Raw genomic sequence first — 17,414 nt, forward strand, 5'->3', positions numbered from 1 at the left:
GTAATAAACAAACTATACTAAAAAAACTGGTCAAACATTGGCCAAATTGTCAAATAATATAAGAAAGAGGCAACATTTGTGAAGCCTATCTACAAGCGACTCGCGAGGCGTTGTGGGCTTGTAGATCTATTTAGATAGCTATTTTCACAATATTTATCTGTGGAACCGAGTCAAACAAAACTGAATGCCTCAATTCCTTCATTCCAAGTGCTTATCAGGGTGGGGGGTCCCCAGTTCAAATATGTTTTTTTGAGGGGGTCACGGCCTGAAAAGGTAGACAAATACTCTGATTTGAGTTACGTTGAAGTGAACAGTACTGTTACTTGACTACAAAATATACCCGTTGTCCCTTAAAACCTTTCACCTACAGTGCAAAAAAAAGTGTGTCAGGGGTCATAGAATTGTCTCCTGCATGATCATGGTTTGTGAACGCTGACCTTCTTGTAGGCTAGATCCCATTGCTCGGAGGGGATGTCGAGTTTAGTGGCTAGTTAGTTGCCAGGCAACCTCTCTTAATTGGTAAATGATTCATACAAAACAGGCAATATAACATTTATAATTTGATAATAGTAATACAAATTCAGTTTACTGAATTATTACTAACACCCAAAACACAATCGACCATTACATCACCATTATGTAATAATAATCTAGGCCTCCTAAATTGAGTCAGTGGAGGAGGTCATAGCCTCGTTTACCAGCCTTTTTGTTTCATAATTACTTGAAAGTGGAGGTAGGCATTATTCGTTAAATAGTCATCTCTCTGCCAGATCTCAGTATGGTCATCTTTATAATTACAATGAATTCAATAAAACTCAAATTAGCTCCTATGTTTACAAACAGAGTTTGACAACTGGCCTATCACAGCGTGACCGGCAGTGTTGCCAGATCCACTTATTATAAGCGACTTTGGGCTCGTTTTCCTGTAAAGTTGCTGGTAAATATTGTTGGTAGTTGCGGGTTGCGTTTTTTTGGCCTTGTTTCAAAAGTCAAGTGTAGGGATGGTTGCTTATTTGGCCTTGTTTCCTAAAATGTGGTTCTCAAACATTTTCATTTCATGGACTCCCAAATGAATATTTCTGCGTATCCCCATCTGAAAACATCAGATTGGTGTTGTTAAAATAGTTCCATTTCCCCCCCAAGATTTTGTCTAATTTCAAATAGCCGATGAAAGTTTAAAGTGCTCACGTGTTAGTCGCTTCTCTTGGGCTTATTCTTCGCGCAATATCTGGCAACAATGGTGACCGGCCGTCCCCCCAGGCAATGGGATACATTACACTAGTTGCACCAGCAGCTGCAGACAGTGCCGCAGCTACACAGTATACACTGTCAGTTACACGGCCACACATTGATTCTTTAAATCATGGCATTTGTTACTCACCATATGATCTCCAGAGGGTTCTCCTCTTCAGCCGTCAGAAATGTGGTCATAAAGAACATTACTATTATTGGAGGTGGACAAATGGGTGCGGGAATTGCTCAGGTAATGAATGTTTACCACCAGTGTGGGCTGGTTATTCGTGCTAACATTAACTAGCTAAACATTAGCAGCTACTTGCGAAGCCTTGAACTGCAAGTTTAGCAACACCTTCTAAAACCAGTGAAGGCAAGATTGTAACGCAAAGTATATAACTTAAGACACATGATAGCCTTGGATCAAGACTATCATAGATGTATTTTATTGTTTTGGCATTTGCATATCTATGATAGTCTTGGGCTGCACCCCCCAGGGTGTCCTGGACTTTCACCAATCAGTCCTGTATTTCTCCGAACATATACAAATGCAAAATATAAGGTGCTTACCCGGTTGCCACAAATGTTAACTCGGCATTCGGAGTCTTTGTGCAATGGATTAGTCCGTATCTTTCAATAAATATGTGTTTTAATCCCGTCTGTGCCTGAACGCCAGTTTGTCCCCCTCGTTTACTTCCTGTTTACATTGAGTGTAATACTGGCTTTCACCGGATGCGCCCCGTCACTACCGCCCATTGAGGAATACAGGGAACATTCCGACAGAATCCGACACAGATGGGATTAAAACGCATATCTATTGACAAATACGGGCTAATACAGTGCACACAGGTTCCGAATCTATGCTTTTAAAAAAATATCGGAATTATTTGAAATTCGAGCTTTCCAATTTGACAAATGAAGGCAAAAGCGGTGGATTGTTAATTAGCCTTCATCGCTGTCAATGTGTTTTTTGACAGGTTGCTGCAGCCACTGGCCACACTGTGACGCTGGTTGACCAGGTTGAAGACATCCTGAAGAAATCTGTGGCAGGAATCGAGGGAAGTCTGAAGAGAGTGGTGAAGAAGAAGTTTGCTGATAAGCCAGAGGTCAGTATTATGGTCAATCAACACTGCCTTATTGAGAAATGTAAAGCTGTTTTTTCTTCTTCCTTTCTTAATAAGAAAGAATGTTCCGATTTTCCCTCTATGTTCAAAGTGGTGTGAGCACTGACCAACACCAAGAGGCAGAGAGGCTTGAATTTCAAAAAACAAGTCTTTTATTTTCCGGAATTCAACAAAGCCGGGGGGGAGGGGTTAATGCAAAACAAACTTAAATCTTCATCCCCAATGGGGGCGTTTGAAACAGAGTCCTTTTTCCCCTGCTAGTATGAAACTCCGGAGGTTGCCTACAGGAGGAGAGACAACACCGATTAGAATACACCCAGCTAACAACATCTATCTAAGAACAGTGGAGTGTGTTTGTAGCTTACCGCCCGACGCTGCTTTCCTCTCCCAGGAGTTTGAGCCTCTGACCGAGCAGGTTGGCTTCACTTTTAAACATGGCTGATCAGTACACAGGTGTCATCACTTGCTTGAGTAAACACAGCAGTCATCATTTCAGTCTGATTGAGGAGGTACCGGGGAATGTACCGCCCCTCAATCACCCTGCCCAGGGTCAGAGAGCTCCACTTACCTCTGGGAGGCAGCATGTCAGGGCGAGCCCACAGTGACACTCCACAGTGGTTAAATCCTAGAGTTTACTAATGCCAGGGAAGGAATTGTTGTACTGTATAGAGAAAACCACATGTCACCACGATTTTTGATTGATTGAATACTTTATTAGACAGAATTGTAAACAGCACGAGGTACAGTCAGACATTTACTGTAGGCTAGAAGGATTACACAAAAGAGTCCAGGGGACTTGTTTCCATTGTGGTCATATGTATTCAATTAATCTCAACATGGCAAAAATAAAAGAACACAATACTTATCAACAAATACAAACCATAGGAGAAAAGGGAAAATGTTGGCAGAGAATGACACCACCTTTCTACGTGAATATATATATATATATATATATATATATCTTTTCTTTTTTATTAACATGCCAGATACATAGTTTTCATACACCCCACTAATGGTTACTAGCATGATAATGAGAACCACTTTGTCTTTGTCTGTGGTTTGTTTCAGGCAGGCGCAGCGTTCATCCAGAATGTAATGAAGAACGTGTCCATCTCAACAGACGCTGCATCTGCAGTTCAAAGTACAGACCTGGTGCTGGAAGCCATTGTAGAAAACCTCAAAATAAAACAGGGTCTGTTTGGTGGGCTGGACAAAGTGGCCCCATCGTAAGTCTCTTAATAAGCAATGAGGTTTTTTTGTACACCTGTGAAAAAGTAAGGCCACTGATACAAATGGTAGGAGAAGAATAGAGGGAGCTTGTGGTACGCAGATCACCTTCCTGACACAGACCCCTGCTTGTTATATTTAATCAAAATGTACCTATTCATTGGCTAGATCCATAAATGTGGTACCTAATGTTATGGAAGCAACATATGAATGTTGATGTTCACCTAAAAGTGGTAGCAAGCAGCAACCATGTTGTTTGGATTGCTAGGACTAAATCCCAACAGTGCCTTTTTCCTATGACTCCCATGTGTCGTTTTCCTCGTTGGCTCATTTACATTGTTAATATGCCTGTAAATGTGGTGAATACATCTTTATAATGTCACTTGAAATCCCCAGACGACATTAGACTGTTATTTTTTCCATTTCATGTGTTATATTGTTAGCTATTCATTGTCAATGCAGTACAGTCAGTGTTGAAGATGAGAAGGCATCACTAGAGGCTGACACTTCTCACGTCATTCTGTGGCTCATGGGAACAGAAGATCACCTTGTTGTCTCATCTCCTTTCTGTTGGATCTGCTGTCATTTTTGTGCAAACTGGACAGCTCATGGCTATTTCTGTTCGAAGCCCTTTTACGTAAAAAAAAAAAAAAGCATTTATTTTAGAATACATTTGGACTTCAAATGGCAATTCTGATCTGTTGTGCAAAATAATCTTCACGTGAGACTATGGTGGCCTTCAGATAGCAGACTGAAATAGAAAGCATTAAGAGGCAGAAATCTATTGATGTTATTAACTGCTACTCTGTGTGTGTGTGTGTGTGTGTGTGTGTGTGTGTGTGTGTGTGTGTGTGTGTGTGCGCGCTCGTGCCTTTCCTGTTTTTAGTCACACCATCTTTGCCAGTAACACATCATCTCTGCCCATCGCTGACATCGCTAGTGCCACCGGTAGACTTGACAGGTTTGGTGGCCTGCACTTCTTCAACCCTGTCCCGGTGATGAAGCTTGTAGAGGTACTGTAGGCCTATATATATATATGGGCGTTTTCACAGCTTTTGATGGCTCTGCTCAGTTTGTATAGATAACACAGAGAAGATAATTCTGACATCAAGAGAGTTGTCGTGTTCAAATGACTAGAGGATTTATGATTACCCATACACAACTTGTTCTGTCAAAAAGGGATACATTGTATACAAAAACAGCTACAATATGTCCATATGTATTCTAAATCATAATATAATCATAATATTGTAGGAAAAATGAGGATTATAGTCTGTCTCTGTATAGGACACCAAACTCAATATCAAAAGTTGGATGATTGATTCCAGCTGCAGCCAAAAACGGATTCACTTACTTCCGAGTCTGTTTCATCAAAGTCTGCATCTTCCACAGGTCATCGCAACTCCATCAACAAGCCAAGAAACGTTTGATTCCCTCCTGAACTTCAGTAAAGCACTTGGAAAGACACCTGTGTCCTGCAAAGTATGGTTGTCTCGGTTATTCCAACATGTTTAAGTGATTCTTTCAAATGGTTATTTGAATAGTCTTAACTCCTTCTCACTCTGTCTTTCAGGATACTCCTGGATTCATTGTAAATCGCCTCCTTGTTCCCTACATGATGGAGGCCATCCGCTTGACTGAGAAAGGTACGGTATGGTCTTTATAACTGTCATAAATGTGCATGTTAGTGAAATGAGTTATTCATAGACACAAAACCCCTTTAAAATCGAGCAGCATTGAATCTCAACCAATGTGCCATTACACTTAAAATCTCTGCTGTGGTTGAAAATAGTAAGACACTGAAATCAGTATGTGTGAATTAATGAAATACAGTATAATTGCTCTCTGCAATCTGATCTTATCTATTAGAATAGAAGAGTCTTGTCCCCTGCAGCATTCCAAAGCTTGTTTCCATTGTCTCCCTGCAGGTCATGGATCCAAAGAAGACATTGACATTGCTATGAAGCTTGGTGCTGGATATCCCATGGGTCCTTTTGAGCTGCTGGACTACGTAGGCCTGGACACGGCCAAGTTCATCATGGATGGTGAGCAGAACCTTTTTAAAATGACCTGAATATTTGGACTTAAACCATGTTATTTTGAGCGAGCAGCTGCCAGTCAGTGGAAGAGCTTCTTTCTTTGGTGTTTCACTCAGGTGGGCCTGGTTATATACCGAACTTTAACCTCACAAAAACTATGCCTAACCTTAACCTTAAGGGTCCGTGTCCACTGAGGCTTTTTTCCCGGCTGGAAACGCCACGCTTCTAAATGCCAGAGTTGAAAATATTTCAGCTCAAGCTTCAAGCAAATAAAAATGCCACACGTGAACATGCCAGCACAAATATAAATGCTCAGTGCCACGCTGCTGGTGTTTCCAAACACGTGGCGCTCCCACTGTAAACGAAGAAACAGGATTTTGAGAGATTTTGTGAACGGTAATACATCCATGGAACGAAACAGTAAATATTGTAAACAAGACGTTGGTTCAGTGTTACTGCTACATGTGGACCTACTGTAGGTGTGTGTTTATCAAGTATTTTACAATTGGATACTAGATAAACATAGGGAATAATAGTACACCAACATAGGATGTTGTGCACTAGTGTAGTGTACTATTTTGTACAGTATGTCTTGTAAAGTCAGTGTTCTTGTAGTGGGTTGTCTTTTTATTAGGCCCACCTTTTTAATCCATGCAGTACCGCTGCTGTAACAAACTTGCAAACCAATCCATGGCGCTGCAGATGTGTAGAACAGTGTGTAGAAAGTCCTCAATCGGCCTTCAGATTACTATGATTTTGAAGTGAGACGGCCCTAGATTGAAATCAGAAGCGGAATCCCAAATCCACCTAGAGTTAACCACATTTCAATACTACTTTTTAAGACTCAAAGCAAAATAAACCTAAATCCTCATGTCATTTTCAGGCTGGAGTGCCATGGACCCAGGCAACCCACTCTTTGCCCCCAGTGAGATGCTGAACAAGCTGGTTGCAGAGGGCAAATATGGCAAAAAGACAGGAGAAGGCTTCTACAAGTACAAATAACTAGTACTAGCAACTCTTCTAACAACGCTGCTAGACTCCTCCTGCTATAAAGCCTCACCCAGTAAATGACCACAACCTGAACATAGGTGAAGTGGGAGTCATTGGGAAATCCTGTTGAAACTCAGGAAAACAAGCTATCGGCCAAGGACTGATCAAAAGCATGATAAAGAAAGCATTGGGTCATCATGACAACACTACTGTATGATTATGCTAGGCTTTAACCTGCGTGCCTTCTAAAGAAAATAAACATATTTCTTCCATGGTTCGGGTTAGACTATTGTGCATTTTACCGTCTTGAATGTCATCTTTAAATGTGGTTTGTATCAAAGAGACTAGTAATAAATATTTTCTTTCAAATGCTTTACGCTGTTCTCATGCTTATAATTGTTTAATGCTGATAGCAGACCTGGTGTTGAGGACATTAGTTAAGATCGAATTGTTTTAACCTACTAAATCAATGCAGTTATGTTTTCCTACCCATTAGCTGGCTTAATCCACCCTGCAAAAGCAACGATCACTAGGTTATGGCTAGATTTAAATATTCATAAAATGTGTACAGTAGGATCCACCTTTTGGTGGCACTGCAGTCTGCAGACATGAAATTATTTTTCTAATTTCTAATATTTACAGTGCTTAGAGCAATATTTCCTGCCAGTATTAGGAGCTTCTATGATACCAATGTATCTGACATGACTCTTAATGTGGTTTACCTTAAAACGTACCTGGCAAGCACTGTTAATCAGTCTTGTTGGTACCAACTTGTACCACAGGGTGGTGCTGTTTTACTAGAAATGCAAGTAACTGAAAGGCCCAATTTGGAAGTAGGCCTATAAATAGAATTCCTGTGATGTTGGCCCCTTCATTAGAGATGTTATGTTTACCTCTATAAATGCAATTTTAACCTTGGGAATATTAAGTAGGTTTAGAATTTAGAATCTACTACTTACTGGCCAAATGATCATTTTGATTTAAGGGACTAAAAGAGGGGAGTAAAAAAAACAAGATCCCCCTCAAATGAAATTATTTCCCCCTTTGAGAAGCTTATAGACTCAAAGATGATTTAGGTTTCCTTTTCATTATCATTTGCAGTAATGCTGGATGAACGTAGCCTCGGGCACTGTGTGCTGCTGGAGTTTTAATTGGTGGTCCATTTTCTGAAGCCTTTTGAAGTTCCCCTGGAGATTAAAACATGTTATATTCAATACATTTTACTTGCCCTGTAATTTTAAAGACTGCCAATAAGGGGGGCAATGCTACCCGGAACCCATTTTGAATAACGGCACTATATGTAAACAAATGACAACTACAATGGTACCTGTAAGGATATCATGCAGTGAGTTCACCGCATTCTTGAGCTGGCGTTCCCCATCTCTGCAAAACAGAACCAACGATCAAATGAGCCAATGATGCCTTTTTATTTTTCTTTAAAAAAACAAAAAAACAATGTCGAAACAGTTCAAATATGACCACTTGGGAAGCAAAGTGCTATACCAAGATCAACAGTGACCAAAAATATAACAATGAATTAAAAATAAAACAGGATTCATCAAGTAATACTAAAAAATAGAGCATTAAAACCAATAAAATGTTACAGAGATGCTTGCATGGAATAAACGACATGGCTAAAGACCACACTAGTAGCTACCAGAGTTAAAAGACAAAAAGGTCCATCGCAATAAAATGAAAAGCCTGCCAAGTGCTGGGGTTAATATATATATCTGTTTCCTTTGTCATGTGTTTAGAACAATAAAATATAGGCCTCTGAGCTATCCACTCCTGCCTTTGTCCTAATGTTGCCTGCAAAAATACCAAGAAAATTGACATATCTTGACAGATTTTTTTAAGTACACATACTGAGCATTATCTTACATGTGAGCAAGACTCGAGGTCACTATTTGTTACAAATAGTTATCAAAAGAAGCTTTAAATTTTTTGAATTTTTCTGCAAGACTCTTCGACAAGAAACATGGATTTCCTGTGTCCAAAGCTTATTTTCATATATACCACTATATATAAAAAACAAAATATAAAAAAAACAATAACAATCACTGAAAATATACACCGAGAAATCAAACAAGAATTCAAGATACAAAAAAAGCATTCAAAATTTTAAATTCAGTCAAAAAATAAGAAAAGCAAATCAAGAAATGTATCCTTTTTTTGCGCCAACTGGTCAAGATTGGAAAAACAATAAGCGTCTTGTGGACGTTTGATTTTAGACAAGATGAAATCCCTCCATCTTCCTTAGTGCAGTCTTTGAAAAGAGGTGTTTGGTAGGGTTGAAACCCAAAAACATGGTCTCAAATCCAGTGAGAGAGAGTGTGAGAAAGGTAAGTGTGGCAATGGTGGGTGTAGAGGGTAGGGCAGAGAACGACCTAATGGACTGTACAAAAACAAAACAAAAAGGAACCGAGGTGACAAAATAACTTACAATAACTTAGAGGAGTGGGGATGGGTATGGCTGTGGGTGGGTCGAGTGCTCAAGAGGTGAAGGCAGGAAGAGGGACGTTAAGAGTTGATTATCATTGTGTGCGCTTTTGTCAGAAAATTACTGAAACCGCTTTTCAGTGCAGTGCGTTTATAAAAGATTACGAGAATAGAAAGAAGTCAACTGATAGAAGAGGTGGTGTTGGGAGAGGGGCTGACAGCCAGGGAGGCTGACAAATGGTTCAAATTCTTGTTTGCAGTTTGGTGGGGTGGAGTGGGTTGGGCGGTGACCCAACCCACGAGCTGACGTGGGTTTGGTCAGTTGGTCGAAGATCGTCACTGTTCATTTTGACAAAAAGTAATCAATGATTGTCTTGTTTCAGTTCAGTGTCTCTAAAGCAGGTGCCATGAGAAAGGGATGTGTGTGTGTGGGGGGGGGGTGAGTCAAACACAGTGAGTGAGGCATTCTGGGAAGTGGGACCAGGGTGACAAAAGACGACGAGGGGCAGGGACGGAATTAGAGGGGCGGGTGTATCCTCTGAGAACTGGAGGGCATAGGATTGGGGTTGTTTGGGGTATTTTGAGGGTCTTCATGGAATAATGTTTAGCAGGCCTCCATCTCCAGCAGAGGACCCGTAGCTGCTGCCTTTGCTTTGCACGTGGTGGAGAAAGTGTTTCGCTTGCCTCCCGCTGCAGAGAGAGAGAGAGAGAGAGCGACAGGTCAGTTCAGTCTCACTCAGTTGGTATGAAACACAAAATCTGTTTTTTGAAGGCAGTTATTTCGTTCAATTAGAATGAAATACAAAAAATATATTTGTATTTTTTTTGCCCCATGAAAGAGACATGAAAACGAAGAAAGAAAGCGATGGTGCAAGTCTGGAGAAAAATGCTTAAGTATTATATTTTCATCCAACAAAAGGAAAAGATAGACAGAAAACAGACAGTTCAGTTGAACTGGATGAATAGAATGAAATACTAAAATATTCCCTTTCTGTTGCATGAAAGGAAAAGAGAAAAACTAAAACAAAGACAGTTCAGTCTTACACAACTCTCAGTGCAGAGCAACAGTGTGTTGATTACTCTGGTGCAAAAGCAAAGTCAGTGTGTTCACACGCGCGCGCACACACACACACACACACACACCCCCCAAGACACTGGTGACATCAACCCAAACCAGAGACGCATCCTAAAATGACTCTGTGGTCAATTTCTGTGCAAAGGAAATGATTGAACTCATTGAATGGAGGTCTTAATTGTGCTGCTGTTTAAGTGTCATACCACTGACCTGTGCTGTCAGTGCTATTTCTTTTTGAATTGTCAGCTTGATGTACAGTATAAGACTCCAGAAGCAATACGACCTGTAAATAGTCGTACTGATAAAACCGAAAAGAAACATTTTGGGAGACCACTCTACTACTGTACTGCTCCACTGTTCTGGTCTTTGTAAGGCTACTGTGTTTTTTGTGCGGGTTTTGTAAAAGAAATACAAAACTTGCACACTTAAAAAAAGACAAAAGCTAAAAATAGCATACTGGCGAAAAATAAATTATGATCTGTGCGATCAATCCACTGTACTATTTTCTGGAGAGTTTTTCAGGTCATAGAATGGATCTGTGCTCTATGGGTGGGGTGGTCTGCTGAAGGAGACTTGCGGTGGTGGTGGTGTTGGTGGGCTGGCTGGCTGGCTGTAGGAACAGGCCCTCTACAGTACAGAGGGTTATAGGGTTAGTGACAGGATGTGGGCTGGCCCGCCTTTGATGTCCTTTAACGTAGGGTTTGCTGTGACCCAGCTGGCAGTGGCTACGCTCCCCTATGCCCCCCCCCCCCCCCATCTCTCTGAGTCATACGTCTTATTCTCCCCCCGTTTTTCTCTTTATTCGTGCTTTCCCTCTCTCCCTTTCTGGTCTCCCTCTTTCTGCATACCCCCCCCCCCCCCCACACACACACACATCTGCGTCTCCACCCCTACATACTTGCTCTCTCTCATCTCTCTCGTCTGTCTCTCTCCCTCTCTTCCTCTTTTAAGGCAGTCATCCCATAGCTTCTGGTTTGACATTCAGGGCTTCCACTGCGGGTGGGCGATGGGAAACTCGGTGGAAAAAATAACCTCCTTGCCCTGAGTCTTTTTTCTTTTCTTTTTTCTTAACACAGGCACGGGCCAAAGCAAAGTGAATAGAGCTGAACTGTACTGGGCTGACCTGGGCTGGTTACACCACCACAGTATTAGCTGAAGCCATATAGATGAAACACAGTTCAAAGTTACTGTCGCAAAAGATGTATTAACTTGTGTAATTTCATTTGCCAGAATCGCGTTATAAGAGTGAGGAACCCTGCACACTATCTAGTATCTAAAGCTAGCATGGTGGGCACTGGGCACTGACAGAGTACAAGCACCTAGCATAAATAAATCCTTCTCACAGATGACCCCAGTTCGATTCCAACCCACGGCACTTAACTGCATAATATCTCCCCTCTCTCTCCCTGAGTCTCTGTTCACGGTCTATCTGAAATGAAGCATAAAATGGCAACAATAAATCTTAAAAAAAGATAAATAATAAAAGCTTGGATGGGAGGTTTCTTTATTGTAATGGTCTTGTATCTATATGAGACGGTCTCATTGACTCCCAACATTCAAAAGTGCAATCTGCAAAGCAAATGGTTTGACGCAAGCGAGCATCTTGGGTGTTATGTATACTCCTTTCAATGCATACATATCTGATATGCAAGAAGGCATCAAAACGTGTGATTACAATAGGCAGAGTGCACAGGAAGCATGCAAGACATTAAACAAACACATTAAGACAATGACTACGGAAGTGGGGCGAGCGAGTTGGAGAGTCCATCTGTTACACTAAAGCAGATTTACTGCACATGGGGATAAATGAGAACTTTCTTTATACATTAACTACTTTTTCTTTCTTTCAAATGAACAGAAGTATAGTACAACACAAAGTAACAAATGGTTGGTCACCAATACATACAGCCAACATACAGATGGAAATATAGTATACATATGTTAGTAAATGAGAACTTTTATTATAGCCTGTGAATACCTGAACTGAAATGTGAAAAAGAAAAGTAGCTCTTTAACCCATTCAATCCGTGAAAGCATCCGTGTCATTTTTGATTTGATCTATTTTAGCTATATATATATATTGGCTATTAAAAAATATAGATATACAAGCTCATAGCAAACACTTTGTGCCGCACTATGAGCTTGTAGATCTGCTATTTTTGAAAAATAATGGAACAAATAAAGCAAAAAATAAAGCTATAATTTTTTAACTCAAATCTTTGCTTCTGGGGGTCCCTGCAACTAAATATTTTGAGATGGGGGGTCGGCGGCCAAATACATATAATATTGGGGGTCCTTGACTTTAAAAAGGTTGAGAACCACTGTAGCAACACACGTTTTTCAGAAAACTGTTAGGATTTAGAAGACATTTTGTAGAATCAACCTCAGGTCTTAATGGGTTAAACTAACAGGGAGATGGTTTGTAATAACCAAAATAGTGATGGAAGCAGAGAGACAGAAGTGGACAGATGCACTCCAGGACAAAAAAACATGTACATATTGAGGGGGGAGAGCAAGGAAGAGAAAGTGAGGTTAGTGGTATTAGTCCTTTAGTTCCCCAGTGGTGAAAGCCAGACAGTTGAACTCTTGTCCTGCACCTACATACCTATGTACACACACAAACTATATGTTGCTATTGTATGTGCACAAGTGCACGCTCCAAGATGTACACAAGCAGCCATACACACAGTCAACTGTGTGTGCACATACTCACCAAAACACAGACACACACGCACATACCACCATCCAGACAGCTTTACCACATGTGGATAAAAGGGAGCAACGGCCACCTTTCCCAGAGAGAGCTGACCCCGGTCCAGTGCTGAGTGAGTGAGTGAGTGAGGGAGGTAAGGGAGAGAGAGAGAGAGAGCGAAAAGGGAGCCCCTGTCGCTTTTATTTACCTCCACCCCATCCCTTCTTTTCATCCTAGGATCTCAAAGCAGCCTGCACCACTAGAGCTGCACACATGAAAAGACTGGGCCCTTCCTGACCGGGGTGCAGATTTTATATTATATTTAGACTTTAGGAAATATAAAATATATTTATATATAACGATTTATCGTAAATCGATTAAAATCGATTCAAACTGGGGACAATTTAAATCGATTTAATAACAAATTTAGCGCGATGCAAACAGCAGAGGCCGCGTAAAAAAAGAGAAGAAAATACAGGATCTTTGTAAGAGAATTGATAAAAGAGTTTTCAATCATTTGCTACTGTATAGAAAAGAGGATAAGAGAAAACACAGTATTGTAAATATTTCGGTCATTTGTTTGGAAAATAATTGTGTTTAAAAAATCTCGAAAATCACGCACACGCACACGCACACACACACACACACACACACACACACACACACACACACACACACACACACACACACACACACACACACACACACACACACACACACACACACAGGGTGTGCACAGGGGTGTGTGCTGGGAGGTGATGGTTGTGTTGCTGGTGGTAGAAGGGGGGGCACCCGGCCAGGGCTTCACAAGGTCCACCCGACACACAAACACAGGGATTCAGGAGCAAGTTGACCCCTTCTCTCCCCTCTCCACAGCCCTACATTAGTCCTTCTCTCCCCTATCCGCAGCCCTACATTAGTGCTGAGGAATGCCGGCTGGGCTGTTTTTTCTTTTCTTTTTTTTTGTTGCAGGAAATGAAACGCTCCTCTGTTCCAGAGGTCCAGAGGAGGTTCAACTCCTGGCGCTCTTCCTCCGTCCCTCTCCCTCTCTCTCTCTCTCTCTCTCTCTCTCTCTCTCCGTCCTTCATTCTCTCCCTCCCTCCTTGGCTACGATCGACGGAGAGGGAGACAGGGGAAGGAAAAAAGGGAGAGAGCAGAGCGACGGGGTCTTTTGAAGTGTGGGAGGTTAAGATAACTGGCATGGTCCTTCACGTCTCAATCGCCCGCTTTCACCTCCCGGGGCCGAATCAAAGAGCCCGCAGCTGGGCCCCACCCACACCTCCTTCCTCCCCTCTTCCTCCTCCCCTCCTCATGCAGCCAAAGTTCTTGAGGGAGAGAGGAGGGGGTTCTTTTGGTGCCATTTGAAAAGGAAAATACAGCCGACAAATTGGTCTAAAAATAAGCCAAGTGGAGAGAGAGGTGTCTCCAACACAGACTGGGAGAGAGAGAGAGAGTCAGAGGAGTGGAGTGAAGAGAGAGGGGGGCTTTGAGGAGAGAGAAATTTAAGAAATAAAACAGCACACTAGAAGGAGCGTAAAAATGTGACCTTGACATCGCTGAATATAAAGATAATCTATACTGAATCACTGCTTTCCTCTCATGTTCCGACCTGAGATCTCAGAGGGACAGCGTGGCCTCATGGTTAATCCCAGGCCCTGCACTGAACGCCTGCTACACACTCACTCACCTGAAAGTCTTTCTGGATAAGGGTAAATCAGGTGAGTACAAACTAGAAAAAGTGCTCCTCGGAGCATAGTCTCCGCCAGGTCAGGGAGGTTATTGTGGGCCAGCAGTGTTCGGAATTCGACAATCAGGATGGAATATGAAATATTGGATGGATCCGTCTTGATCGCATGACTATAGAGATAAATATGTACCGATTCGTGTGATTTTTGGACAAAATCTGTAAGAGTAATATAAAACGTTTCATGCCGATCGGGCGGACGGACACACGGATGGACAGGGGGCAAAACATAGTCTCGGCTACGCCTTCGGCCTGACAGATAATATTTAAATGTATCTGAAAATATCACAAACATTTTTTTATGAGATGGTAGGGAAGCTGAGAGGGATGGCATAGAAGGAACACTTGTAACCCTGTAAATTAGTATTATTATCTCGAATGCCACCTCTGTACATTTTGTCATCTTTCTACCATCTTTCCTCAAGTGCCCCTAATGGCTTTGAACTTTTCAAAGTAATCAGGAAAACCAGACAGATGCTTTTAAAAATGTCCATAAAACCACACCTATACAGTACTTGTCTCCTCTCTTCCTCATCTTTGCTCTTTCTAAATTGCCCTTTGATTACTTTGAACTTTTGATTGGTACACTTTTGATTACCACCTACCACCTTGCCTACCACCTATACCTAGAAACACCCCTGCACATTTATAGTATTCTCTAAAGGCCAGTCCACACCAATGCAACTCCTTGAAACTCCTTGCAACATGCAACTACTTGCAACCATTATCCCCAATCGCAGTTGCAAGGAGTTGCATTGGTGTGTGGACGGCCTTAAAACTGTCCAGAGGTGAAAAAAAATCTATTACCATTGAATCCGATCTGCTTTCAATATTGCTACGCATGTTCATTTGCATGAGGCTATAATTACTGAAGGACAGTAATGACTCTTCTTCTCATCTTCTTTTTCAGAATCTGCCAGTTAAAGAAGTGTTAATAACATAGCAGAGGAATGAGGTTACACTTGAGAAGACTGGCATGAGCCTGTTGTTATTATGGTCACTTGATCCTACATGCTGCTGCCTTCCTTGCATGTTCAGTTTGGGGCACATCATTTATAAACAGATCTTCAGTCGGAAAGAGTTCATTCGGATTACCAAAAAACCTCTGCAATGTAAACATAGCCAATGTTGATTAAATTAATTCAACTAAATTGAACTTAATTTTATTTGACTAATTGATTTAATGTTTGCTCTCAGAGTTAAATAAGGACTTTTGAAGGAGCTGCTTGTCTGACTGGAGGGTGGCAGTGTGTCTGGTGGGTATCAAGCACAGAGAGAGACAGGAAAATGTTTGAGCCTTGTGTCGAAAGGGGGAGAAGGGGAAGGCAAACCTCAGGCATGTGGCGGGGGGGGGGGGGGGGGGACCAGCATAGGACGAGTATAGCGGAGAGTCTGGGGGAGAAGAGAAGGAGAGAGAAAGAGAGGCATAAGGGAGAATGAGGGGATGGAGGTGGGTGGTTAGAAGGAGGGGTTTGGAGGCGGGGGGCTCTGCCCACATCTGAGGCCTTGTCAGTGGGGGGCCACAAGAAGCCAGCTGCAGTCTGGCCAACGCACTGCTGCCCCAGCACGCCCCTGCACAGAGCAGCGCTGCTACAGGCCAGGGGGTGGTGTGTGTGTGTGTGTGTGTGTGTGTGTGTGTGTGTGTGTGTGTGTGTGTGTGTGTGTGTGTGTGTGTGTGTGTGTGTGTGTGTGTGTGTGTGGAGGGAGGGAGGGGGGTGTTCAAAGAAGCCGCACAATGACTGCCTCCCTGCTTCAAAGAGACTCTGCCGACACGACGACTCACCAGCAGGATGGAAGGAGAGAGAGGAGGAGGAGAGGAGGAGGTGCAGGCAAGAAGGTAAAGAGTGGGATAGTGTGTGTGTGTGTGTGTGTGTGTGTGTGTGGGGGGGGGGGGGGTATGGGGGTCAGGAAGAGGAAAGAGAGAGGAATGGGGAGAAGGAATGGAGAAGAAGAGAGGAGGAAGACAGGAGAGTAGAAGAATGCAGAATGTGAGATATGGAAGGCAAAGAGAAGAGAGGAATGGACAGATGGAGTGTGAAAGAGAGGCAGGTGAAGAGAGGGAAAAAACCTGGGCTGGTTTCTGGTTTGATTCCCACTGCGGCCTGTGCCAGGGCAGGCAGTCCATCCAGCACTTGTACTGTATGCCCGGACGACGTTTCCTTGAGCAACATACTGAACCTGCAACCTGTTCACACACTGTAAAGCACGGTGCTCTGGACGGGAGCTTCAGCTAGCAATGCTTAAAATGTGAAATGTGTGGAGGGGGGGCAAAACAGTTGGAGGTTTGTCTCCAGATTTACTGACAGGAAACCAACTCCCGGCTACATCGCAGGACAGGATTTGGACGGTAATAAATAACAAACATGGCTGCCCTCTTCCTCGCTAGACCCTCTTCCTGTCTCCGTACTGCCTGCCCCTTCTGTGCTACCTGGGGGCCTTTGAAACACAGATAAGCATCCTAGACTAGTGTGTGTGTGTGTGTGTGTGTGTGTGTGTGTGTGTGTGTGTGTGTGTGTGTGTGTGTGTGTGTGTGTGTGTGTGTGTGTGTGTGTGTGTGTGTGTGTGTGTATAGCAGGGTTGGAGTGAGGCTGTAGGGTGAGTGATTTTAAGATCACATACCCACCAAAATACACGAACACACACCAAAATGGTGAACGACGCTAAAGGGCACATAAAGGATAACCAGGAGGTGGAGGGGAGGAGGGGTGTCTGAGCTGAGAGACAGAAAGAAGACAGACAGACAGACAGGCAGAGATAGAGACAGAGGAAGACTGGACCCTCATAATGCTGTTTCTGCAGCTGGTCCAGGCCAGACCGCAGCAACAATAGGCCCCCGCGATTCAACCAACCC

At 42.6% G+C, this 17,414-nt stretch overlaps 2 protein-coding genes across 2 annotated transcripts in view; one reads left to right on the forward strand and one right to left on the reverse strand.

Moving 5' to 3' along the window:
* Window positions 1-1,301: 1,301 nt before the first annotated feature.
* Window positions 1,302-6,987, forward strand: hadh (hydroxyacyl-CoA dehydrogenase). The gene is made up of 8 exons (XM_084042350.1): window positions 1,302-1,483; window positions 2,211-2,339; window positions 3,426-3,583; window positions 4,471-4,597; window positions 4,977-5,066; window positions 5,158-5,230; window positions 5,513-5,629; window positions 6,507-6,987. Exons 1-8 carry the CDS (start codon window positions 1,364-1,366, stop codon window positions 6,623-6,625), a joined length of 933 nt encoding a protein of 310 aa, XP_083898476.1. The 5' UTR covers window positions 1,302-1,363; the 3' UTR covers window positions 6,626-6,987.
* Window positions 6,988-8,021: 1,034 nt separating this feature from the next.
* The window catches only part of lef1 (lymphoid enhancer-binding factor 1), a 63,258-nt gene continuing 53,865 nt past the window's right edge, over window positions 8,022-17,414 (reverse strand). Inside the window, exon 11 of the mRNA XM_084073353.1 lies at window positions 8,022-9,742. The gene's annotated coding sequence lies outside the window, so the exon portion shown is untranslated. The remainder of the gene's footprint in view (window positions 9,743-17,414) is intronic.

Source organism: Gymnoscopelus microlampas (genome assembly GCF_963454915.1).
Source record: "Gymnoscopelus microlampas genome assembly, chromosome: 2".
Lineage (NCBI taxonomy): Eukaryota > Metazoa > Chordata > Actinopteri > Myctophiformes > Myctophidae > Gymnoscopelus > Gymnoscopelus microlampas.